General features: G+C 38.7%; 1 protein-coding gene and 1 long non-coding RNA gene across 9 annotated transcripts in view; both read right to left on the reverse strand.

Annotated features, from left to right (window-relative positions):
• Positions 1-265: 265 nt before the first annotated feature.
• Positions 266-1,624, reverse strand: LOC130178111 (uncharacterized). Its single transcript, XR_008829108.1, has 3 exons — positions 1,590-1,624; positions 749-819; positions 266-616 (listed from the first exon to the last, which is right to left on the reverse strand). It is a non-coding gene; the product is annotated as an uncharacterized LOC130178111 (long non-coding RNA).
• Positions 1,625-2,093: 469 nt separating this feature from the next.
• mlphb (melanophilin b) overlaps positions 2,094-27,381 on the reverse strand; it is a 44,757-nt gene continuing 19,469 nt past the window's right edge. For 2 of the 8 annotated variants that reach the window (XM_056390227.1, XM_056390229.1), the window contains exons 4-17: positions 26,981-27,120; positions 24,627-24,674; positions 22,870-22,919; positions 20,595-20,687; positions 19,532-19,643; positions 18,454-18,695; positions 14,481-14,564; positions 11,001-11,291; positions 8,595-8,744; positions 8,428-8,496; positions 8,050-8,098; positions 7,443-7,537; positions 2,568-5,276; positions 2,094-2,457 (exon numbers count right to left, since the gene is read on the reverse strand). In XM_056390227.1, coding sequence (XP_056246202.1) covers positions 5,250-5,276; positions 7,443-7,537; positions 8,050-8,098; positions 8,428-8,496; positions 8,595-8,744; positions 11,001-11,291; positions 14,481-14,564; positions 18,454-18,695; positions 19,532-19,643; positions 20,595-20,687; positions 22,870-22,919; positions 24,627-24,674; positions 26,981-27,120 — 1,450 coding nt within the window. In that variant the 3' untranslated portion in view covers positions 2,094-2,457; positions 2,568-5,249. The other 6 variants (XM_056390230.1, XM_056390233.1, XM_056390228.1 and 3 more) reach the window with 6 other exon arrangements.

The following is a 27,381-nucleotide window of genomic DNA, read 5'->3' on the forward strand; positions in this document are numbered from 1 at the left end:
ACTCGTGAGCTGTGGGTCCACAGTTGTAGGATCCTGAAGAACTTTCTCAGCGTACACAACCGAAGAGGTCGCCATCCTAAAACACAGTATACAGTGTACTGTGCAGTGCTACTTTACAGCCGAGTGTACATCCGGTGTGGAGTTGCTCTAAAAAAGCTAAGGGATTCAAACTAAACATTGATATAACATTGCATTCTGATTTTTAATATTTCATGTTCTTCATTCATGTAGTTAATTCAATTTGCAAACAAAGCTCTTTCCGGGACTTGAAGTTGACAAATTTTCATGGATCTTGTTTTAAAGGTAGCAATATAAGTATTTTCGTATCCCTCTGATTGTAATGTTAAAACTGACCATGACATTTTATTGAAGAAAAACAACAAAAATATTCACACATGCAACTCCGAAATAAGTCTTAATCCTTTTTTTTTTTTTTTTTGGACATTTTTTGCCTTTATTGGACAGTTATCAGTGAAGAGGCGGACAGGAAACATGGAGGAGAGAGAGAAGGGACATGACAAATATCTATGGCTGGATTGAAACCACAGACATTGTGGTTACGTGGCGTGCGTTGTACCCATTCGCCCACCAGAGTGCAACAAATCCAATGTGAACACTGAAAAATGAGAACACAACAGACATTCCATCATCCAGAGCTGTTTCACTGTGATTCAAACATTGCTGTCACTGTTAGCTATGGTCTGTAAACTCTGGCTGTGACAAAAGCCAGATGCTCATTTCTCCTCACAGCTTTTCGACCAAATCTCCCCACTGGCCTGATCCCTCTGCCTGTATACCAGGAGGCATCGATGTCTGGATCTGAACAACACACATGAAAAACAGACATGAAAAGAGAAGACAAATCCCAATCCCAGATTTCCACATTTGCTAAGAATTACTTAACCCCTGAAACATCATATAAAAATGTATCCTTCATAATGTCATTTTAATACTTTCAAACTGTCATACAATTCGGTCCAATACTAGCATGACGAATAGAAACATACTAAGAATATACGAGGAGGAATAGTTGCTTTTTGTCACTTCACTTTCAGTCATGTAGATTCTGCTTGCACTCCAAAACAATAGAGGAGAATAAAAATGAGTGAATAAAAACATTAAGCACATTCAAACAAAATGTATCATATGACCATTCAATTCTTAAGTAATAATTTAAAGTAATTTGAAGTGGTGTTTTTTTTGGTTTTTAATTTTTAATTTCATTTAATCTTTTTTATTTTATTACACAATGTTACACAATGTAATTGGCTGTCTGACAGCCATCTGACAGCCAATCACATAACTGGCTTTGTAAAACAGAAATAAAATATTAATGAAAAAGTACATTTTGAAAAACAAAATTGGCCATAAACTCTAGTAATGTGAAAAGAAGCTGGATAAAGCAGGATAAAATAAGGTTTTATTATGATGTAATGTGTTTTATAGTTCAATATTTTGTCTGTACTCAATCATATGATTGATGATAATCATATGATCATATTATTTGTTGCATAACGCCTTATTCAGTTATTTAATTTTGAGCTTATTGGGTCTCCATTTAATTTGGTCATTAGTTAAGGATCCCTTACTTCTGATAATAATAGAACCTTCTGGATGAGAGCTGCTTAGAGCTTGACTCAGCAACAGCAAGACAGCACAGAGTACTGCACACACCCTCATTGCAGCGTCACCTGGAGCAAAACAAACAAACAAACAAACAAACAAACAAACAAACAAACAAACAAAAAATCAATCACAACTCCAGTCTGTAGTGTCAAGGTGTATCTCCACTGATAGTGAATACCATCAGATCTGACACACATAAAATAAATACAGGTTCTGAAATGATCCTGTGCTCTCTGATCAAGGAAATTACAAGAGAAAAATACATTGTAGATTCACAAAGTAGAAAGGGATCAGTTTCCACAGCAGGCAGCACTGTCTGTGACAACAACAAGCCAGTGGAATACAAAGCTGCCTGTTTCGTCAGTAATCGATCACATCACTGACACAGTGGCCTCAAAATGAAAGAAATGTTTGAAAATTGAAAAAGCAAAGATGAGAAACTGTGCCAGAGAATGTGTGGGGTGAAAGGCAGAACACGGATGAGGGTGAAAACAACATGCAGATTGTGTAGTCTGGATTTTAAATCAAGCTTTTAAAGATCACTTTTGATAGAGTTTTTTCCCCTTAATCTCAGCAGACTATTTGTATTGACTTTCTGGCTGTACTTGAATTCATTGTTGTATTATACTTGACCTGGTTTTGCAACTCACTTAAAAACATCACGAGAATATTGAACAAATATGAAGACTTACGTCTCAGCAAAAATGAATGTAGGATGTCTGAGCCGCAGAAGCAAACTTCACTGGCTTCTTCACTATCTCCCGGTAAATGCCAAAGCAGCTGAGCAGGTGCAGGAGCGACGACTTGGCCGGATCAAATCCTTCTCCTCTTCTAGGTGAATTGACAGCACATGATAAATTCCAATAAGTGGGGAAAAAACAAATTATTGATTGTATGTGACCAACAAACAAGGAAAGTGTTGCCAGTGATTGAGTTCTCACCTGCACTATAAGGAGGATGCACCTCTGTCGGTTTCAGTTTATCATCTCCATCCCTTTATATTCCTGCTGGAGGGGCGGCGATGAGTTGACATGCTGATGTCACCCACCTCTCAAGACTTACATTGGAAAATTGACACATTTGATCCAGAAAATATCCCTTTTGCATTTGGATTCAAGGATTTTGTTACAGGGCTCCAATAGAACCACCTAATCCAAAACGGACATGGTTGAGATTTGGAAACTCAACAGAGCTCTGTGGATATTTTGTGGTTGGACAACAGAGAAAATCTTTAACATGGCAATTTTAATATCCTAATAATTAAGACTTAGTCACTGCCGTGATGTATCAGCACTTCACCTGCCAAAGTCATCATTAAAAACAAAACCATGAATGCATGTTATGAATGTGGAAATGTTGTGTAGTTCTACTTTAATATCTGTGTATTAGGGAATAGCTTTCCTGCAGTGTCCCACTTCCTAACAGCTTGTGTTAAGGACCTTCAAAGCTTTATTCCAGTGCGCACTGATGCAGTTTCTCCAGTGGCTTCAAGGGACCAACAGGCCTGTCATGTGATTGGCATATGAAGATGTCAACATTATCTAGAACAAAAGCAAGATTTGTTCAGGTTACGGTGAGATAATGCAGATCTGCAACAGGGAGAAGCAACAAAAGCAAATCAGTTGTACTGGAGAAAAGGCTGTTTGTGAACTTATAGATGTAAAATCAAACTACATTAGTAGGTACAATGAAAAAAAAAACACTATTAGTTTAGTTTGCAAATAATTTAATAAGACTAATAATACAAAAAAAATATTGCATGATTAGAATTAGATGTGTAATTAAACAGAGGCTTGAAACAATCTGCTTAGCAGTGATTTAGCAGTGTCGGCACTGAAGTGGTAAATTTCCGTCAGTGGTACAAATGCTGATCTCAAACTGTATAACAGAGAATAAAGCAAAACAGAATAGAATTTAAAATCTACAGATGAATGACTAATTCAAGGAAAAGCCGTGTCTGCAAAGACCATAGGATATGATTCATATCACTGTCATCCTCATCAAACCATTCAGTACCACTTTGTGGCCTGTATGGAAGCATCTGCAATTTTCTTTATCTCCAATAATTTATTCAGCAGTTTCCTTTAATTTGTCACCCGTCAGATCATTAGTGAATCATCTTCAAATAAAGAAACAGAAAAACAATAAGAAAAATAGATGGCTCTTTTTTCTGTGCATCTGTTATTGCTAAATATCAGGCAAATTACCAAGTCACAACACACCATGATGCAAGTTCAATAAGAACCCACTCATTACAGACTTTAAATCTTTAGATCTCTCTTTGGGACAAAAATATAGAAAAGCATCAAATTCACAAATATAATGGGGATATATTATGATATTATGTCACAATACAACAATTTTAACTATATTTCTTTTTGTAAAGAACAATTTGTGCCTTACTGCCTTTATTTGACAGATACAGACAGGAAACATGGGGAGAGAGTGGGGTATGACCAGCAAAAATTTACCCTGGCCGAATGGCAAAACATATATGTTACAGTTATGTTGTCATGTGTCTGAACCATTAGACTACCAGGGCGCCCAATTGCATGTATATGTCTCTATATTCTGTTCATTTTATTGTTCATTTTTCACTCATTTTATCATTTTATTACAGCTGATATACCTTAATGCACAGTTAAACTTGCTGCTCATACTATTACATAATTCCTGTTGTTATGTCCAATTATAAGGGTTTTTTTAAATAAATATTTGAAAAACATATAAACTTAAATGGAAGATCTGAAAGGCAAGTACAATTTTTTACATACATTGTATGTACCTTGTGTTTAGAGAGTGCTTGGAGAAATTAAAAACCACCTGGATGGAAACATGAAAGCTTTCAATCCTATTTAGACTTAGTGGTGCACGTCAGCCTCTTGTGGCCAGAATGAGTATTACACAAAACAAACAAAAAATACTTAAACCCCTTAAAAAAAATCCTGACAAAAAACTAAACAACAATAAAATAAAATAAAATAAGTAATAAATAAAAAATTTCACTTTCCTCTCAGAGCAAAACAATTTCAGATGAAAAAAAACTACTTGCCTTTCAGGGTTTCCATAAACTAAATATAACAAAGCATCAAATAATATAAAATGTAAAAGTATTTAAAACTGATCATTGTACTGTTTTTGGACTGGCAAACTATGAAAAACTGCACGCCAGATTTTAACATGTTGCTTAAATCTGGAAACATTTTCATTTCATGTTTCCATTTGCACTGTGTGAACACTGGAATAAATAGATAAGGATATCAGATTACTATGGAAAATGTAAATGTTTTGCACACAAGGTGTATGCAACAACTTACATAAGTTTAAATTAATCTAAAATCATATGTACACCCTATAAGATGCACTCCTAGCACTGTTATTACATATCATGTGTAACTATCACATCCTATAAATATGGTAAAATAACGTAACAATGTGAAAGGGACACATTTTTAAATAAAAAATAAAATAAAACTAGAAACAGTCCCACTCCAGCTGACAGTCTCTAAAATGTAAATAATAAACCATTTAACTAGACTTAATTTTTAGTTTATTACAAAATGTAATAAACAAAATGTGGTGACAAGAAAAACTGCTCGGTCACATGATGGTCAGCCTCCTTTTCATGAGCCCTGTGTCATTACTGGTTTCTGCAAGGAGAGAGAGAGAGACAGGCAATGATTGGCTGATGATTAACAATTAGATGATCAATCACTTAATTCTTTGATTGGATGAATTGATTGATTGTTAGCCACAAAATCATTCATAACAGGTCTATAATGCCTGTGCTAAACTTATGAATCATGTGAGATTGTAAATGATTACTCATGCTGGAGAAAAGAAAATTGAGAACACATTTAAAGCACATCGACCCAAAATAAACATATTTCAACAATAACAATAACAATTTTTGTCCATTGATTCATTTAAAAATAGCACTGCTGTGTAAAGAGTTGCATATGCAATCAATAATAATCAAATTAAAGTGACAGTTCTCATAAACCAGTGTATGTGCCAGTGTCTCGGTCCCGGACTGCCGGAGACTGAATCACAGGCTGGCTCCCAGACTGACCAAAGTTTAAACATTTGACAAGTTATTATTCAGTAGACAGACACTGATTCTCATTCAGAGTTGAGAAGATTTCTGGGTGGAAATCTTGGCGGTTGGAACAGTGACAAGCCTTGATCCACATGTGTACAATAGAAGCACAGGTGTTTTCAATTGGCATAAGTAGAAAACAAATTGGGGTAATTTAGATCACAGTAAATAGCCATATACTTACTATATCTATCTAATAGTCTTTCTCATCTAGTTCAGCCTGCAATTGTTCTTAGTTCTCTTGGCAGGATCCATGCACTGGTTTATTTAAAATTAGGCAAATAAAAGAGGCAAACATGTACATATATGTGCATATATAACAAAACAATACAATTAATTATAATGCTGAGAAATAGATTTGATCCTTACCTTTCCCAAGTGTAGAAAATTAAAGAGAAATCAGTTTATTATTAGCTTGAATGAAGTCTGCATGTTGGACATACAACCTCAGTTATGCAAGAATTACAAATAATTTGTACATTCATTGACTGAATAGGAAAAAGCAAAAATAAAAAAGAAATGCAATTATTTCAAACCACCACAAAGCCTGATCGGAAACCAGCCACTAGATGATCTAGCAGCAGAAGCAAACGAAGCCCAGCGTTATCATGACATGAAGAGTTCATTTCCAACATCAGATCCATTTGGAAGTGAATTAGTTTCTTAGAGGCAACAAAATCCAGCTACCACCATCTCCAAAGGTCAGTAATTAACACGTAAGAAATGAAGTGTAAAAAGCACAGGTTGTAACAGGTTATGTGCTGGAATATGTCTTGGCCAGAAGCAGTGACTTCCAAACGTGTTAATTTGTGAGCTTCAGGGGTGCTGGTAGGTGAGTTATTTTTTTGACCTTTAGACAGAGTCAGTCTTTATTCTAAGCTAGAGCTGGGTTTAATGCAAGGAGTTTGTGTGAGTGTGAGTCCGGCTGTTGATCTCATCTCAGAGAGTCTTTCTTTAACTTCCTTAATGATGTCTTCATTCTAAAGAAAACAAATCAAAACATGGCGAAATTCAAGAGGCCAATCACAGTCCTTTCTGCACCCCATGTGGGATCACTGGTGATGCCGTGGCCCTGATGTGTATATATATTTATAAAGGTGCTATATGTAAGTTTTCGTTACCTCTACTTAGCTAAGGTTCAGTATCAAACTTCATTCCTTTACTCACCAAGAGCTGTCTCCAGAGGTGGAAAGCAACACCAATGTTAACTCTTGTTTTGCTTCTATTCACTTGTAATGCTATTTTGCAATAATGAGTCAGTGTAGTGTCCAGCCCGCCCTCAGTTCAGCATGAGAGGATGAAGAAGCGGCATTGATCAGAGGGCGTAATCTAACCTCTTGGCTTGTAAATATAATGACAGTTGAAGCTCTTGGCAGGTGACCAATATCACCACCATCTGCTCCAAGAGACCATGTTCAGCAGCAGAGATAACTTATATATAGCACCTTTTAAGGAGGCGCATATTGACTATACTGTAGTATAGTGTAGCCCCGTAAAGCAGAAGCATAAATCCAGCTTTAGCCTCTGGCTCTAGTTCTCTACTTGACATACAGACAGGGTATACAGAGATACAGAGTATCGACATTTAAACAACCGGCCATCTCATCATTTCAGATTTTGCCATTATTATTTTTGTCAGAGTATATCTTGCTTTTTTTTCATGTAATTTTGGAAATGAACTCTTCACTGCACCCTGTGCCACAGAGTGGGGTCATACCGCACAGGTTGCCCTGGTCTTGGGCGTGGCCACTGGGTTCCTCTGCGTCAGGGAGCCCCTGTAGAGGGAGTTCCTCGCAAACCTGTCCACCTGGTCTGGAGACAAACAGCAACTACATTGTCCATCCATGTTCTACTGGATCTGGTTCTACCTGTTCTCTCTGGAATTCTGTTAGTAACCTGACACTGGAAGCAAATGAGGTTCCTGTGGATGTTTGGAAATGACAATAACCTTATTGTCGAGCACATTGGTCATTGGAAAAGTATCAGGGGGAAAGTGAATCTCTTAATAACTACTGGTCAGGAACAAGTTACAGTAGCATTGGACTCCAAATTCCCCACTTGAACTTCACTGTGGAGAACATCTATGGATAAAAAACTATTTAATACCCTGAAAAACCACTACTCAGCGTAAAAATACTCTTCCATTTATAGTACATAGAGCGTATGCTATCCAGCTGGGAAAATTAAAGCCATGGCACAACAGGACACAGTGTTCATCGGTTCATTGGTTGGATCATGCTCTTATAGTTTAACAAGGTTAAGATGTTTTTAGGGTTTGTGAGGCCCTGGGGATCAAGCTCAAGGGCAGCAGTGCTGGTTCTTACTTGTGGGAAAGTTCTGGGAAAGTCTTCTTGCTTGGATCGGGATTGCAGACTAGAAGACACCAACGTGGGATACAGAGAGAAAGACGAAAAAGAAAGAATGTGAGAATGTGGGAAAGTATGCTGCCTTTTTGGCACCTTGGAGAGTACAAAAGTTAATCAGAGACAGACCTAATTTGCAGATAGAAATGATCTTATTGGTTGATTTGAATCTTAGGGGGAGGGGCAACAGTTAGGAATCAACCAGTAGGATTAAATCAGACCTTAGAGTAGCTCTGTCTGTAATAATAACTTCAATATGTGCATTTGTTTGAGGAAACATATTCTGCATAAGCAATGATTTTAAACACCTCTGACTAAATGTAAATTAAATGTCTTTACCTTTCTCCTTTTATCCACAGGCATGCCGGCAGCATTCAGAGCAGCAATCCTGTTCTCTATGTAGGAGACCTTCGGATAAAAAGAGAAAATGTGATGACTGTTTTTGACTCTTCAAAACAAATTTAATTTGCCAGTTAAGCTAAACTCAGCGTCTGGTCTTTCTTTACCTCACTCTGGGCGTTCTGGACGTTGGCCGCTGCTTGAGCTACCTGGTCCTCTAACTCCACAAGTAAAGCTGTTGAGCCTCTGAAGCTCGCCTTTGATCCCTCTTCCAGGGGGTGCCACTTCCACTCCACACTTTCTGTTGTGTCGTTCATCTACAAGAGAAATTTTATAATCTGAGAAAGGAGTCTATATTCATTTGTTTATCACTTCAAAATTGATTTGAGGAAAAAATACAATTAAATATCAAATTAAAGCTTTTAAATTAAATTTTAATGCATATTCTACAACAATATTGGTCCATCAAATGGTTGTCCATAACTATGGACTGAAATACCCAAATAACTATCAGAGTAATGTCATGAAGTTTTACAGATATACATGGTACCCAGTGGAAAAAGGTTAGTTACCTTGGTGATCCCCTGATTTTTGTATTCACCATGAGGTTGACATTTTCGGTGCTGAAATTTCTCAACAACTGTTTGACAGATTGCCATTCAAGTTCCCCTCAGGATGAATTGTAATACCTTTGGTGGTGCCTTAACTTTTTCTCCAGTGTCATCATCGGGTCAAACACTTCTGTACAAAACTAATGACCTTCCCATTAGCCTCTGATGTACCTTATTAATGTAAATTATTTGCATGTTAGCACACTAAACGATACAGATGGTAGCAATGGGAAAGATTACCCTCTAAGCATTAGCAGGTGAACATTGTCACTGTGAGCATGATAACATGCTGATGTGAGCATTTCACTTTAAGGATTGCTGTGTGTAAGCTAGTGTGGCTGTAGATTCTTAGTCTTTGTTCAGTGGTAAAAGAAATATCAAATCATTTTCTTAAGTAAAAGCCAAACTCCACAAAATGTAAATACTCAGCTTTAAGTAAAAGTCATGCATTTGAAATCTTACTTATGTAAAAGTCTGAAAAAGTATTCATTAATCGCCCCTGTCAGTGTTACATATGTTTTATGTTATTATTATCATTAGTGATGTCTTACTCTATATGCTGTATTTAATGTTGGTGGTGGTGGAGGTGGCGCTAGTATTAACTGCCTTATCTGCTGCATGTAAAACCTGTATGTGTAAAGTAACTGGTGACTGCAGCTGTAGCAATGTGGTGAGATACAAGTATAAAATACTATGACATTTCAGTTAAGTACAATAAATGCATTAATCAAAGTGTGAATTAGTGAATTGTTATTCATTTTCCTAAACACTTAAAATCAAATAATATTAGACTGACTAAGCAGCCGTTATTATAATAACATGATTTTGAGTAGCCTTCATTAGCATTAGCATGTACAGCTAGAGGAGTTTGTGTCCTCTGTTCTCCTCCATCTGAGTGACCTGCCATGTTTCACATTTACACACACAGTAGGTAAACTTTATTAACTGCACTGTGTGTGGACTGTCCATGAACCTATACTTAACTGAGCTTGTCTTTGCCAAAATAACAACAGCAGTGGCCATTTGTTAAAACACTTAAAGTGACCTATGTTTATGTATTACTGACAAGTGACGTCTTGCCGCCGTGTAGATAATGTCTGTCCTCCTTAAGATGCAAAGGCAGAAGTAGCACATCATACACCTAGCTTTGTCCTATGTTCTAAAATAATCATTGTTGCCTGAAATGATTGATAAATGAATTGATCATTCAAGTCATGAATAATTAGCAGTGGTATAACTTGACTTAGTGCACTGAAACAAAATCATTTGAAGAGCAAGAGTTGCTCTTCCATAAACTGGGTATCCGGTTGACAGAAAGCAAGCTGATCTTCTGTCCAGTCACACTGAAAACAAGACGAAACACTCAGAGCTCAGAGTCTGTGTCCTGCATCTGGGTTCACCTGTTGTTAGTAACATTATCAGGTTATAACATCAGAGACGCGTGTTTTCTTGTTTCTTGTGTTATGTAATACTTTAAACCCTCAAGGGAGGGCATGCAGTTCGAACCGGCCTATAGTAAAGTGGTGGTGAAAATGCATGACTCATGACTCACCAGGACACCGTAGCTTTTGGAGAGAAAAAAATGCTAGTGAAAGCAGTTCAGGCAACTCAGCACAGCATCTGAGAGGGACTTATTTTCGTAATGCATTCTCTGTTTCAGAAAATCTGAGTGCAACGGACGCAAAGGAAAAACAAACGCCAAGGCTGAGTGACTTGATTTATGGCTGCAGTATGTGCTTGAACTGGATTCCAGCAGAGGTGGTATAAAATTTCATGAGCCAGACTGTTTTTCTAAAACACAGAATGTGCAACAAGCCAGATGTGCAGTGTGTATGTTACTGATGAACTTTCTGGCATTAAATGAAGAGTTAATGCAAGTATGAATACTTGGATGTGAAAACACAAATTACTTTTCCTCTGCTGATGTTTTTGCTCATGTGATTCTGCCACAGATATGTCTACCTTCTGAGAGTCGGTCTGGTGCAGCTGCTCCTCCTCCAGTCTGGAGACCACGATGCTCGTTCTGGATGTAGGTCTGGTCGGTAGTCTGGAAGGCTTGGTGTCCCCCTCTGGGCTCCTCCACGCTGGGATCTCCTGCGAGGAATGTGGCCTGCTGGGCTCGTCCTCATCATCAGAGGTGAGGCTGTGGTCACTAATGTTGTCCGTCATTTCATGCAGCTTCTGCCTGAGCTGCTGCTCCTCTAGGTCCACTTCCTCCCACTGAGGAAGAGGAGAGCTGCTGTTTGGAGATGCCTGGTTGGTGTGTTGGAACAGAGCAGAGAAAAAAACAAACCACACCATTAGTGAAAAGTCTTAAATGACTAAAGGGAATGTTTTCACTGCAGCAACTCCATTTAAATGTGCTACCTGAGATAATGTTATGTCTCTTGAAAAATCGCAATAATAAATAAATCCTGAAATCAACTTATGTGTTGTTTGTGCCAGTATGTTTTTTTTTTCATGTAATGAATAATGTACTGTAGTTCTTTTTTTTTTACTGTGCTATACCCATAGAATGTGAATAAAGATGGATGGAGCCTCTGTGACGTCACCCACAGGTTTCTGCAGAGCGGTTTTGAAGCTGCTAATCCAAAAATGGGCAAAGAGGTGGGTTTACATATGCTCACCCACCTGTCACTCAAAGCGGCCATGCCCACATTTATGCATAACTTTAAGCCTTGATAAAATGTAAACAGGTGAGTTATATAATATATAAACAGTTGTCGGGAAATTGTCGGGAAGGAGGAAATTAGCTATAGAGACCGAAACCAGTTTTAGTACCAGGCTGTAAACGTTTATTTCTGCTGTAAAGTTGGACATTTTAACATGGGAGTTTATGGGGATTGACTCACTGTTGGCGCCAGACACTAGTGGTCATTAGAGGAACTGCAGTTTTGGTACTTTCATGTTGGCTTTATTTTTCAGGCTGTGAGGTTGCTGTTTGGCTATACCACTAGAGCTAACTAGTTTCAGCTTGCAATACAAGCACAATGAAGCTTGTGTATTTATGCTACATGTCTTTTATGTGGCTAAATATATGTGTGTGTATATATATGTATATATATATGTATGTTTGTTGTTGTTGTTGTATTAGTGTCTTAATATTCAGCGAGTTCCAGTTGCTTTTTGAATAACCTGTGTTTACATTTTGGATAATTCTTTTTGTTGTTGCAGTCCTCTGTGACGTTGCTGTAAATATCATTGTGTTGATGGTTCTTCAAACATCTCTACTAACGTCTCCAGTTGAAAATCAGCCAGCTGGCTAAAACTGGTACATTTACAGTATTGTTAATTAATGTGTGTATGTTCCCAAATGAATAAATGAAAATGAAAGCTGGAGACGGACCTGACTTTTTGCCTAGAGTATGTAGTTATAGCCTCACTCTTTTATCATGACATTATGCATGTAGCCATCATGTGCATATTTAGGACCATTTTACAGGGTTATAGGTTTTACAGGAATTTTCAAGCAACTCACAATGATTTAATTAGGCAGCTAACTGCAGGTGATAAATGTGCTGGCAATAGACAACATTTCAGGCATCAAAATCAGTGGTCATTATCTAAAATGCGAAACCTGTTTTGTCTAATTCTGTGTGCCACTGAAGATCTTTAGTTTCAAAAAAGGCACATGTCACTGTGATAAACTGTTGTCCAGTTGTGTTGCCCAACTTTCTGGCCAAAGCATGCTGGGATAGGCCCCAACATTCCACTGACACACATGCTATCTTAAACAGGAACTAGAAGGTTTATCTTACAGCAGATATAACCATGAAACCATAAAAACTGTCCTGCTGCGATACTTCACATAGACATTCACACAGATGTGATCTGTGCACTCTGATGGATTATGTGCTACATACAAATTGATTTAAGCCGTGATTTGCCACCAGAGAGGAATAGCATGACTCTATCAAATATTGCTCTCATGTGAAGCAGAATAGCCACTAAATACCATATGATTTTAAGCTCTGTGTTCGTTTATAGTTTGCTGATTTTGTGGCTTGGCTCGATCTCTGATGATCCTCGTGTGGATTTCAGGTTTCACAACCCAATTACAAACAGACACCAACCCTACATCAGACATCACTGTTGAATATGAGTCACTGTGTGCCCCTCCTCATTATCAGAAAACAATGACCTGCAAGTAAAATACAAACATTTCTAAAAACTACATAACTACACAAACAAACAAATAAATAAAACCATAGGTCATGTTTTATCCTTGTCAGCAGGTTAGAAGCAAACAAGTTTGAAGCCACTATCTGGCTACAGTGGGACAGTGTTGGTGCTCAAAGACGAATGAATGAATTTTTTAGAGCCCTAGGTTGCAGTGTAACAAACACTGACATATTATCACCTCATGAAGTTGAAATGGCAAACTCGTTAGTCAACAGTTGACATCCACAAGACACATAACAACATCAGTGTTCATTTGGAGTCATGTGTCTGTTCGCCGGATGAATATACTCAGTCTCCTTTTGTATGTGGCTCTTTAGCTGTTGATTATTCAGATTTTCATGTAAGTATAGAGCAAACTTTAACCGAATTTTCAGAAATTCGGCACATTAATGTACTTCCCATCCACTGCTGTTAGGGGAATATTAGGAGGTGCTTTGTCAAGATAAACAGCTGGTGGTGCTGATTCCCATTAAAACCATTGTAGAAGAAGAGGGTGCAAACGTCAAATTGTTAAAGACAATGTAGAAAACAAGGTGGAAATATGGTATTTATGTTTGGTTCATGTATTAATTCAAGGAACGTAACAGTTTCTCTCTCATTCTCCACAGATTTGATGTTTCATCTGGTCTATTTTCAGTGGAGCGCAAGCTTCAGTGAATTTTTAGGTCACATGTTTCATGTACATCATGATTTATTGGCTAAGTCTGTTTCTATTGTACTTTGTAGCATTTGTCCTTTATTGATACACTGACTTTGATACTTTAGCCAAGTGTTTCAGCCAAGTCTTTTCACAATGTTTTGAGATTTTTTTAATTTCCCGGAATTTCCTTTCAGGTTTATTTTATGCACAAATTGAAAATGTGCATAAAGACAGGTGGATAGAAACTCACCTTATGATCAGAAGCTAGTGATGAACTTTGTCTGTTATTTGGGTCTAGATTCAACCAAAACAGTGATTTTGCAGACTAAACTAAAAGAGTTTGTTACTCACTGTCTGAACAGAATAACAATTTTTACACAATGTATTTTATTATGTTAGCTTCCACTTTATGCCATTGATCATACCAGCTGAAACCCGTTACAGCCGTTGCTATGGCTATGTCCATGTAAACATCCTCTAACCAGCTGTTTTAATGTTTTTGGTTTGAAACTTCATTCTCATCGTCATGCAATTCCCAGAGCCTTGCTGATTATTTGATGGCGATGATTATGTTGATGATGATGATTTGATAACTGTGATGTGGTGTTAAATGGATTTACCTGATCATATGTTGAGGTGACCTTATGTTCTAAGCGGTTCAGGAAGGTCTCGATGGCTGACATGCGTCTGTTCAGGTCAGTGATCTGAAGAAAGACAAGGAGAGTCAGGGAGACAACAGTCAGATGATGAAGATGACGTATAATAAAGAAACATGAGCAGAAAGCAGGATATCAGAGGTATAGAACATTAGTAATATGAAGGAACATACACATACTACCAAACATGTCTAGTTACTTAATTTTAGTTTCTCCACAACAAAATGTACAGCACAATTAATAATTTACATGATACTGTTGAAATCACCCTCTAAGTAATAACATGTCATATGATATAAATTTCTCACACTGAACAAATCAAAAGACAAATATGTCTCTCAAATACAGATTCAGTTCATTGCCTTCTTGTCCATGCTGCACTTTCACATGGTGTCATCAGTCTGAGCTCTCAGCCAGATCACCCCATCCCCTCATTTCACAATAATGGAAAGGTTCATCTCTACATGACATCAGTCCAAACATCTTGACTAAGAGAGAGAGTAAAAAAAAGAAAGGAATACACTGTACTAGGAAAGTGCCTATACTATACCCTTTTCTTCTTCTAGCACATGTGAAATGTTCCCTTGGATGATGATCAAAATGCAGTAATTCTATTTTTTCTCATGAGCTTCCTGAGGGCAGGAAGAGTAATATTGAAGCCAGGAAGTCATGCAGACAGTCATCTGACTTATCTTTTTGATGTGAAAACTTTCTTGACCTGAGTTGTGTCTCTCAGACAACGGTTCCTCTGAGACTATGTCCAAATCCAGCCTCACCCACCGATTCGTAGGGATTCCAAGACCCAGACCCTGACCCAATTGTGAACCTGAACTGCCTATAACCGAAACGTAACGATTTAACTGGTAAATTCATGATTGGCACAACAACTGGTTGCATGGCCCTGAAAACATGCTTTCTCAATCACCCTCTTACTATGAGTGATGGCTTCCTACGTGAACAAAGTTTTGGTTTTCCACATGAAAGATTTCTGCAATTTTTTTTTTCTCTGAGCTCCTCTCAGTGCAGTGGTGGACGCGGCTCAGTTGGAAAATGTGAAGTCACATATTATCATTAACCAATCAGACGCAGCCAAATTAAATAAAACTAATTTGATAACAGCTGTGGGGTGTTTTGCTTATGTTGCCAGGCCAATCAAATCAAAACCCACACAGTCCCGAAGAAGCAAATGACTAACTATTAAGAAGTAATATGACTTTCTTTCTGTCTGTTTTAACTTTGATTGATCAATTTCAGAGGTTTTGTAGGCGCTATTTGTAAGTTTCCTCTGCCGCCAAATGTGGTTCCTTGGCAGGAGCGGGTGGTGGAGATTGATGACAAGAGCTTCAGCCATTGTTGTGTTTACAAGACAAGAGGCTGCAACAAAATCATCAGAATGAGCAGCAAAATCAATGGACTGAACCATTAAGCAGCATCTACAGCAAGATGGACTAAAATGAAAGGACTACAAATAGCTTCAGATACTATACACACTACACGACCCTCAGGCCGCAGATACAAGTCCCTCATATTCAGGCCATGTCAAGCTTTGTGGTGGCATCCATCAGACTCATTAATGCCTGAGGTAGCCTGGGGCTTGATCTTACTGACTCCTCGACTACTTTAAGCACACTCACTATCTTAAACTGTTTCACACTTGCTAAGCTGAATTTATGTTTTTGGTTTTACCTAGTATGTGCTGTGTTTGCACTGATGTTTTTACACAAATGAAGTACAGATAAATAAAGTTATTTTGAATTTGAATTTGAATTGAATTATAATACGTCCTCTGAGCAGCACTACATCCTCAGGGCAGACTGGGGGCTACAGTGAGTCACTATTGGAAAGTGACGAGACGGGCTAGGGCTAGCTGGTTAGCATGTTAACTTCACTAGAAGAAAAGACGTGATAGAGACAACAGTTGACATTAGTGTTGCTTTCCTCTGGAGGCAGCTGTTGATGAGTAAATGAATGAAGTTTGATGCTGAACTCACAATGTTTCTTCTTGACTGGTAAGTAAACAGCTGTTAATGCTAATGTTAGCTATGTAGCAATAGCGAAACTTACAAATAGCTCCTTTAAAATGACTAACTGTAGAACCTTTTCTGCACATTATTGCTTGGTTGTCATGTTAGTGCTGTCTGATGTGTCAGTCCATAAGTCTTTAGTTGAGACCACATATACTGTATGATTCACATAGATTTCATTCACCCAGTCCTTGTATGGTAGTACTCACATTTGTTATTATTCTCCACTCATTTATTCAGATTTTCCCTTTAATTTGTCACTTGTCTGTATAACCTGTAAACACACTTTAACTTTGCTCTACACCATTTTTCATGTGCCCTGGCTTTGTACAGAATTTGTGCTTGTTGACTCATCCTGATGTCTTGTTCCACAAACATAATCAAATCCCACACGTCACCGGGCTTTCAAGTTAAATTGCTGGCTAGAATGTTTTCCAAATAAGCATCAAGCAAACAGAGTGCAGCCGGCACTCGTGTGCAGGATGAGCACCCGCTCTCTGACTAAGCTGCGAACTCGTAGCCAATGAGAAATGTCACAGTTGCTTTTGATGTCTGACAGGCACACGTCTGGGCTGAGTGTCCGGTTTGTGTCTCGCAGTGTGACAGATTTGCCATGACACAAGATGCTGAGGGTGGAAATCAGCACACGGCCGGGTGGGACTGATAACACCAGGCCACCCACCCACAGAGATCAATCACATGCTTGGTTTTTATATTTCTTACCTCTAATAACTACAAAGAACATCTTTTGATTCTGAGCGGAGATGACGATTATACTTCAGAAAGTAAAAAGACACTTCTGGAGAGAGTCTCAAACAACTCAAAGACACATGAAGTCCAAACCAGAGGACACATGAGGACACATGTAGACATATTGATTCAACTCAAAGTCAGTCAAAATAATGGTTTGTTTATCTGCTTCTCATGAACAGATCAGTAACAGTTGTCTTGATCCTTTCAAGGGACTGAGTTGTTTGCCAACACATAAATAGACACTGATGTAATGTATGTAACTTTCCTCTGATGTAGCAGCTGTCTCCCTACATCACGCAATGACGTGTCAGCCTGATGCGTGTATGTGTGTGTGTGTGTGTATGTGTGTGTTAGCGTACACACTCACTTTGTTAGCTGTTGTCTTTCAGAAATGTGACTCCAAACCACAATTAATTGTTGTAGAGATCAAATTATAATAAAACTGGGCTTTGTACCAAACTATTCATCTTTCATGGAAGGTTAAGTTCATGTTCTTAAGTTCTTATCCAACCCTTTACTGGCTCATATAAATGAAGCAAATTCTTTACAAAACGTCACGCTACAGTCGCTTCAGCGCTATACCATGCGGTCAAACTTTAGTCACTGTCCGGTTTCTTCCTTCCACAGACTATGCTCACACTATCTTTAAAAGCAAATATACTTGAAAAAAAGAAAAAGAAAAAATGGTAATAGTAATACTTCTATCCAGTAATTCCCATAGTGAAATAGTAATATTATAAAAGCTTCAAGATGTTTCATTTAGTTTGTCCCATACTAAAACAAGATAAAAGATTGGTTTCTATGAACTGTGGCAAAGAAAAAATCTTGAACATTAAACTTTTATTTACTATCATTAAAAGCCATATGGGTTGTATATACATCAATAAAGTTGATTGGTAGATATGACACATCTGAGAGTAGTGGGGTTTGATTACGCAAGGTTGAACATTATTAACTATGAATGTCATATTTCCAGTTTCTAATTTCAGTGCAATAGGTATGGTATGCAGACACACATATATAAGAAAGAGTTTCCCACAGAATAGAAAAACCTTCCAAACTGTATTTATGAGTGTCCCACAGCAGCTGCCAAGTGAATGTAATGCACTGAGGATTTCTTGTGATCAATTAGAGATATTAATATGAAGCATATTAAAGACCTGTGGTGGGGGGTTCGCTGAGTTCAGGCTCTCCTGAGACATGTGGCTGCAAAGGCCTGGGTGAGACTGGTAGAGAGGGTAGGGCTGGAAGTGGTCGTGCTCCTCCTCTGAGTCATCAGGGCCAGGCAGGTAGCTGCTGCTGCCCCGCGGTCCCCCTGCACTACCACTGCCACATGAGGAGTAGCTGAGCTGGGAGACGGAGCGAGACGGGACAGTTCGGCTGTCTGAGTACACAAGGTCATCTAGAATAACAGAAAAACGCGGGTATGATCAGTAAAGTGAGGATTTTCTTTTTCTCAAACTCAATCTCAAGGCTATCAAATGAAAATGTCTTACTTTAAACAGCAAAGTAGGTAGGTTTTATGACCATGTGATATCAGCTAATTAACCACATGGGGAAACAACACTGTATTTAGTAGTTTTATCGCTGTATGGTCAACAACAAAAACATTTTTTCAGCAAACTCAACAAAGCTCAACAAATGAATCCGCCCAAAGGACCTTATCACTGGATCGTTAGGTCAGCAAACATTTTGGATCCATAACATCAAAGTAGTTAACAACCATGTAGCTTATCAGTGGAATATACAGAAAAAAGACTGTAGAGGAATGCATAACATGGCAAAGTTAATGTTCAGAGAGAACAAAAAGTGCTGTTGAAGAACAGCCTGCTAACATGTGACATATCTAGCCTATGCTATTGGCTTGGAATAGCTGAGTCTGTAAAACTAAACAAATTGCCATTTTTAGCTAGCTAGCAAACCAACTAGCTTGAAGGCTAATTTAATTATCAAAGCATTGACACATTATACCAACTAGAAACTGATTTTTGTGTTATGTTAACTAGTGTTGACAACAAAAAATACATTAGATTACCAAATACTGAATTATGCCAAGTGGACAAAAGCTGCTGTTCTGTCAATTTGCCAAAAAGTTGCGCAGCTACAGTTAGCCTAGTAAGCTAGCCATCGTTGTTTCCTGATAGGTTAACATTTTTGTTGAACTGTACAGTATGAGTTCCTTAACATATGAATTGCATCTGTTGTGGCTTTCTTATGGAGCTATTCCCAAGTCCAGACCTTTGCGTTGCTCCTCCAAAATCTGGTGGAAAACAGAGGCCATGTCTGCTTCAGCTAGCATCGACTCCCTCACAGCTACATCCATGACCATGCTGTCATTGGAGCCTGGAGCCTGGGAGTGAGAATGGAGAGAGTGGTAAAAAGAAAGAAAGAAAGAAAGAAAGGATGGTGAGTGCTCATACTAGCTGCTGCTGCCGCTATTTCTGGCTAGTTAGAAACTTAACATATAAACAGTAAATCAGAGAAAGGAAGTGGGTTAAAGCAGTAGGTATAAATTTGGCGACATTCATTGGAAAATTACTTTACTGCTGCTTTACATTTATAACGAGATATATACATTCATTTTTGATTATATGAGAAAAAAATTGATAAAAAAAAATTGATAACATTTACGTGCATGGTCAGTGAGTAAGTTACCAGTTGAAGTCAGTAATTGTTGTTAGGCTTTGCATGCAAATTCAATAAGATTCTTGTACTGATTAATGATAGAAATACTGTAATTAAAGCAAAGATCACCAAGTATTATGGGCTGCAATGTAATGATCACAGCAGTGATTTATTTTGTACCTATCACTTTTCATAAATGTTATGATAAAATTACAGCTGAGCAAACAGACCTCTTCATTTGCTGTTTTAATGGCATGGCTTTATGTTATTAGGATTTACATGACATTGGTTACTGGCAATACTGCAATATCTCATGTGCTTACACTGCATTAAATTTACTTTTAAGATATAATCACTGGAAATTTTATAGTCTATTGTGCTCCAGCCATTGTGGTTTCATTGGTTTTATGCAGAGAATTCTGTTAATGAGCTGACAAGACTGCACATAAGCATACACATTTGGTTGTGCACAATGGGCATATTGTGGCCAGATAAGAGAATAAATAATGACGGCGCTCAACACTAATATAATATCCTCTAGCTAAAGTAGTCAATGTTTGGCAAAAAAAGAATACAAAAAGAGGCTCGAGAAGGAACAGAGGCCGACTTGTGTGAAGACATGCAGAGTTTTTTGGTTTGGGGAAAAGCTGGTTGTGGTTAGTTGTCCAGCTTCTACCTGATTTGACTGTCTTCTGGAATCGACGGCGTAGTCACAGCCCAGTCCGAAATCAAAGGGATCGACAGTTAGCCGCCTTTTGGCTTTTTTTATCTTTTGACAGCAGAAAGGGATCACCATCACCGAAAGAGAGGAGAGAGTGAAAAAGTAAGAAAGAGGATAAAAATTAAAAGGTAAGTATGAAGAGGAGTGGAAGGATGCAATCCCAAAGAAAACCACACCACTGCAAGAGACTGACACACTGACGCACTGACTCTTCCACAGCATGAAAGAATGTAGCTGGCAATGTAACCAACTCATTAAAAACCATTTATTCATGCAAGTCATTTCTTTTGGAGAATATTAGCATCAGTGTGTTCTTCTCATGAATTATCATTGTGTTTGAGTCACATCTTCACATACTTCTAAACATCTGCATATCTGCACAAATAAAAAAAGTTTTCCCCGGTTTGTCCTTTCCATATACCCAGAATTTACATGTACTATAGCTCTTCTTGTAAAACGCAAGCAACATATTAAAACTTTACTTTGTATGAAAATTTTAAACACTGGAAATTAACATCGATATAAGAAGTTTTATGCACTTTTAAGTGTTTACATTCTTCATGCAATAACAACAGGAGGCGCCTGATCTGTCCCTAGATTTATTCTGCAGCAGGACAACAAGCACAAACAGAACTAAATTAATCATTTAATTTTGAACTTTACTTTTAGCATCTAAAACTTTTGCAAAGTGAGTATGACTGATAATATATTTATTTAAACTTTTGGTTCATGTTGTACAACGGGGATATGTTATTATTGGCTAACATCTTTGTGTAGATAAGAAAAAACTGCTTATTTTTGCATCCACATGGTTCAAAGAGTGTCTGAGAACTTGTGTTTGAGAAAGTGTTGTTAAACTACCCCCTGGGTTTTTCAAAGATTCTGTTCTGTCACTTGAATATAATGTTAATATATAAAAGGCACAAACTGGGGTTAGGAGAATGTCTTGCTATTTGGCTATGAGGCCTAGAAAGAATGGGACTTCGTTTTAGAGACATGTTAAAACCCTGTGTTGACAGGACCTCCACTCTACCCAGGAATCCTTGAGCAAGACACTGAATCTAAGCTCCAAAAACTGTCCTGTACCTGCACTGCCGTTTCTTTGGAGAGGTGAACATGACAGTGAAGTGTCCTTTAAGTGGCCCAAAAGGCAGCACTCTGTTTGGACCAGCAGATGGCTCTCTCTCTAAGTGAAATCAAACAGGGGGTGCAGGAAGGACCACTTGGCCTTCTCGTATTCTTTCTTACTGTAACATTAATCAAAAGTCTATAATGTAAAATATAAATAAAACGTTGATTGTTAGTCACATTGTAAACAAAGACGTAGCATCCAGAGACCCCGCAGAGCCCAAGAGTCCTCACAATAATTTTTCTACTTGACAGTTGCTGCAGTGATTGAAAATAAACAAAGCTTGGCTCCTACATTACACAGGCTGTGGTATAAACAGGAGTAGTCTTGGTTTTATGATGAATTCCAGTGGACTCAGTGCCCCTTTTTACAATCTCAGGACTTGAACCAGAGGCTCTTTCAACTCCTCTTGGACTCTTTTATGTGTGCGATTATGTTTGACAGCCTGGTATTTACCCACAATACATGGCGGCCAGTGCCGGTTCGACCGTGCCTAACCTTCGATGTCACCAGCTGTCAAGGCATTCCAGTTTTTCACGAGGGCTGGTATATATCACGTAGATTACACGTGTAGAAAACACCTCTGCTTTTCAGCAGAGGAAGGAGCTGTCAGCGTGATAAAGATCAGTGCTGAGCACAGCAGAGCATTGTTTCAAAAAACATGATTTCAACATGAATTAAATTGTGTTATTGTGCTGCAGACGAGCTCTGATTTCCCTCAACAAACATATCTTAATCAATAAACAGTAAACATGTTAGGTGTGGACAAGAAATCAACAGAACATAAGTGAACCAGGTACAGAATTGTTTGTGGGTTTCCAGAGTGAAAAATACCAGATCTACTGTAGACCTGCTGTGTGAGTAAAATCAGGTTTCTCTTTCTTGTTTTATGATGCATATCACTGGAATTTTTTCTGCTGCCCTCAAACTCACTAAAACCTAAGTATCTACAAAATGCCTGCAAGATACCTGTTTTCAAAGCAAACAAAGTTTAGATATTTCACAGGGAAAGCACAGCACAGCAAAGAAGCAGACGCAGCCTAGAATTAGTTCTTCAACCCTAAAACAAATGACTTACATAAAAGAGAAGAGTTGCCCTACCCCTTGTTGTGAATCTGTTGCATCCATACTGTGCTCCTCATATCCATCTGCTGATACAGATGGAAGGCATGTTAGTGTTAACCCTAAGCTGCACAAGAAAAAGCACATGATTTCTGGAAACAGAGAGAAACTTTGTCTTTACACTGAGATGCACACTGCACCTCTCCCATCAGGCAGAGAACCAGGAGGAAAACGAACATTATGTGTTTTCAGCCTCTTTTTATGATAGTGTTTATGAGTAAATTCCCTCTTGAATACAAACAGAGAGAGAGGATAAGAGACTGGGAACAAGAAAAACTACGGGGAGAGATAAACGGTCAACATTGAGCTTCACAGATCAACAGATAAAGATAAAGTTTCAAGCTTATGCAGAACAACAACAGTACAGTAAACGTCTGCATTACTTCATTATAATTTCCAACATGAATTAATTGGACTTTAATGTGGATTTTGCTACAAACTCTAATGATAATGATATAATAATAGTAGGCTAATAATAACATTTTTTGATCTTCTTGCCTGAGAAAAACTTCCCAGGCTCCTCTCTTGTTCTCTTTATGTGCCAATGTGAATAAAATCCAGGCGAGTACTGACTGTGCCAGCCTAACCAGGACCTTTTGGTCTGCTCCCAAACCACTGTACCCACTGTAAGACATTCAAAACTACAAAGTCTGAATCTTAATAGTCTAATGTGAATATTCAATAATCAAACTAAACTTACAGAATCCCTCTGTTTGGAATTACCATCATAAATATTCAGATAAAACATTATTGTAGGCCTAAAGAGACTAGTCAGTTAACTAGCTCTCAACCATTAACATGACTCCAGAATGGATCTAAAGAGGACCACACACATGCTGGATGAACCCTCTAGGAGGCCTCAGGATGAAGGAAATGTGTGGGCTAAGACTGACCCCTGTTTGTAGTAATGTGTTGAAATACAAAGTTATTTAGAAATATAAATCAGGTACATTTTGACAGAGGGCCCTTCACCATGACAATAAAGTAATAATGCAGGACGTTACTTTATGTTTTGTTTTTTATTTGCAATCATTCTAATGACCACAAACCAGCTAACACATAATGTACACAGGGCCGTCAGGACCCCCTGGAGTTGTGGGGCCTCATGAGCCAGATGCTTTGTCTGGTTGGTAATTCAGCTCTGACCACAAAGACTCAAAGAAACAGAATCAAAAATGTCTGAGAATCAAAGCACTAATGGACAAATACGACCAGGAGGTAAGAACTGAAAATGATTCCTGTGTCTGACCAGGACGGTAGCCAGGATCTTATACATGCATATATGAGGTCATGAATCCAGGTCCCCCCACGCAGATTCTCAGGAAATAATATTTAAACTTGAATCTTGAGTCAAATAGTGGTTAAATATCCACTTTGTTGTATATATATATAGCCACACTAGCAGCATGACACTAGAGATGGCACTGACAGCGAGACAGTGACAAAGTTCTACGTTAAGTGGACATTCTTGGTCCCAGAGGATGAATCTTATCGACTTTGGTGATCCCCTGAGCTTTCATCTAGTGCCATCAGGAGGTCAAAATTTGCATTTGTCCAAAGACAAATTTTCATCAGCTGTACTTTGTTTGCTATTAGCAAAGGTTAGCAAGCTAACTAAACATAAGTGCACTGACAGCATGTTAGCATGCTGATGTTAACATTTAGCTCCGCGCATCATTGTACAGTGAATATTAAAACCAAAAGAACGATCTGTCTGTCAACAATATGTAACTTACTGTGGACGTGGACATCAGGCATGCTCTGTGTGTCGTATTCATGTGGCTCTGGAAAACAAAGAGAGGAGAGAAGACTTGCTTTATCTCTATTGCATTAAAATTTCATGTTACACATCTTAAAAGCTGACTGGATTGTTCTAATTAACCTTCTCACTCAATGAGGTGAGAGTTTTGTGAATTTTGCCATTCATTAATGACAGAAAACTGCTCTGTAAATTGAGATAATTCAGACAGTCTTTACTTTCCACATAAAAAATAATAATCAGAAGCAGGAGCAGCAGTAGAAGCATTAAATAAAGGAGTCATTGTAGCCAACTTACTTCTCTTTTTTATGCAACGTATGTGAACAAAGACACTGTTGTAACATCATTGTTACATTTCCCCCATGTGCACATAGGATGACACCCTCCGAGCTGCGGGGGCCCAACGGACCACAGCGAAATACATACAGTAATGTGTGTGTGTGTGTGTGGAACTGTGTGTTCGTGAGCGTGCACAGTCATGCATATTTAATTTAATCCAGGTGGTCACATGAATCTCTACATGTGATGAATTGCTGATCGTATTAAACATGATGTATCTGTTAACATGTGTATTTATGGCCGTGTTTCATAACTACATCTTGCATCTGTGCACTCTGGAGGAGCTGGATTCCACATCAGTACATGACAAAAAAAAAAAAAAAAAAAAAAGTTTTGTACTCCCTCCTTCCCTCCTTCTCTCTCTCTGTCTCTCTCTGCTTCTGGTCGCTGGAGCCCTGCAGGACTGGATCCTTCAATTCCAGGCACAGAATGGGAGACATGTGACTGGATGATCACAAGGCCTGCTGGGCTGAGCCGGCCAACCAACTCTCTCTGTGTGCCTTCCCAAAATCCTCAAGGGTGACTCAGCGTAAGCAGTACCAGGGGTCCAGGCTATCTCCTCGTTATTCAATGATCTCCTGATGCTATGATCTCACTTGGAGACTTGCTGTGTGTAATAACACTTAAAGCTAATAGACAAATGTATATCTCTGCTCTGGGTATAGCTACAGGATAATGACGATGCTACATGAGCAAGTCATACCGTCACTGCATCAGACTTTAAACATGAGCAGCAAACATAAACACCACGTTAGTATCTCTGGTAATAATGTGTCTAAAGGTGCAAGCCCACTGGTAAAAAACCAGACAGTGGAGGACCTGGCCTGAGCTGTTTCCAGGCCTCACAGACTGGTCTGTGACAGCGCTCAGTGCAGCTGTGACAAGCCAGAGCCGGAAAAACCCCGTGACAGATTTTGGCAGCCTGCTGATGACTGCTCACTATCTGAGAAGGAGAAAGGAAACTTCATTCTGGTGACTCAGTGTCACAAAAATGAAGGGTCTCACAGACAGATGGGTGACAAATTAAAGTAAAACACCAACATTAAGTGTCTTGGTAAAGTGCTGGGCCACCAGGAGCTGTCACAACAACTTAAGTGCTCCTTGTTAGAGCTTCCTCAATTTTCTGGACTCTGCTGGAGGAATGAGCACCGTTCTTTTTTATTATAGTGGGAGAGTGCTGTCTAATCTCCTGTAGGTTACACTGGGTGAAAGCCATAGCATACGATTGGGTATGATCATGTCTTATGCTGCATGCATTAACATAAAGAACCTGTATTTCGTTGTTTATCAGGTCTATTACCTATATTAGGAAAAATGCATTTCCAAGTCTAATTCTTGAACTTGACACCATTCACACATGTGATGCACCGGTCATGGTGAAGTTTTACTAATTTGAAGTGTGTGATTCCAGTTTGATACAAATATGTATCAGATACAAGTCTGATACATATTTTCCATGCAGTTATAGAACAATGTGCAGCTGTTGAATCTCCTTGAAGCCTTTTCATTTATTGGGGATTTCTTATGGTAAGCTCAAGCAGACTTCCAGCAATGCTCTGCGACTCCAGCAGACTCAGCTCCTGACCTGCAGCACCTCCTCCGGGCTTGTAAAGAAATGAGTGGAACAGATGGAAATTTGTTAAGGCTGCCCCTTCAAAGCAGCCTTGACCTGAGACCTGACACTCTACCAGGTTTGTAACCTTTGATTCGGTCTGCTTAACATTCACATATACATTCCCACATAGCAGCTTGCCACGATAACCACAGGGTTTGTTGGCCATTGAGTAGTTTCAATCATAGAGCAGGTTAATCTCTTTGCTGACAGGCCACCATGACAGTATTTGTTGAGTAAAGGAGGAGTATTATTCACATACAGAATTTCACATGTGGATTAAGGATTTAAACCTGTAAAACCTTTCAAAAAAACAGTTTAGTAGCAAATCATTACACTTACTTATGCAGAAAACTACCCACAGAATAAAAACCACTGACCTCCAAGGTCACTCTGAGTGCAGCTGTGTTCCCCGCTCAACCTCTTGAAGAGCGATCGCATCACCTTGGCGCTGCCAAAACGCTTGAAGCGGGCACGGACGTTTTCGTGGTACCACTCCAACGTGCCGATCTTGAGGACCCTGTTAGAGGACATGGACGGAGGCCGATGATTTTAAACACGGACAAGATTCATTACAGAAAATATCTGTTGGAATACAAACATCAAGGGCAAAAAAATAATGGCTGAGTTCAGTTAAAGGGCTTTTCCGTACTCAGCCTCACCTGAGCAAACAATAGTGTAATGGCTACATATGGAGCGGGAATGAGCTGGATGTATTATGTTCTGTTGCTGCAGCAGAGCCTGAGCAGTGATGGAGATCTTAGCTGTGTCTGTGTTGGAA

Source organism: Seriola aureovittata, chromosome 11 (genome assembly GCF_021018895.1).
Source record: "Seriola aureovittata isolate HTS-2021-v1 ecotype China chromosome 11, ASM2101889v1, whole genome shotgun sequence".
In the NCBI taxonomy this organism is placed as follows: Eukaryota; Metazoa; Chordata; class Actinopteri; order Carangiformes; family Carangidae; genus Seriola; species Seriola aureovittata.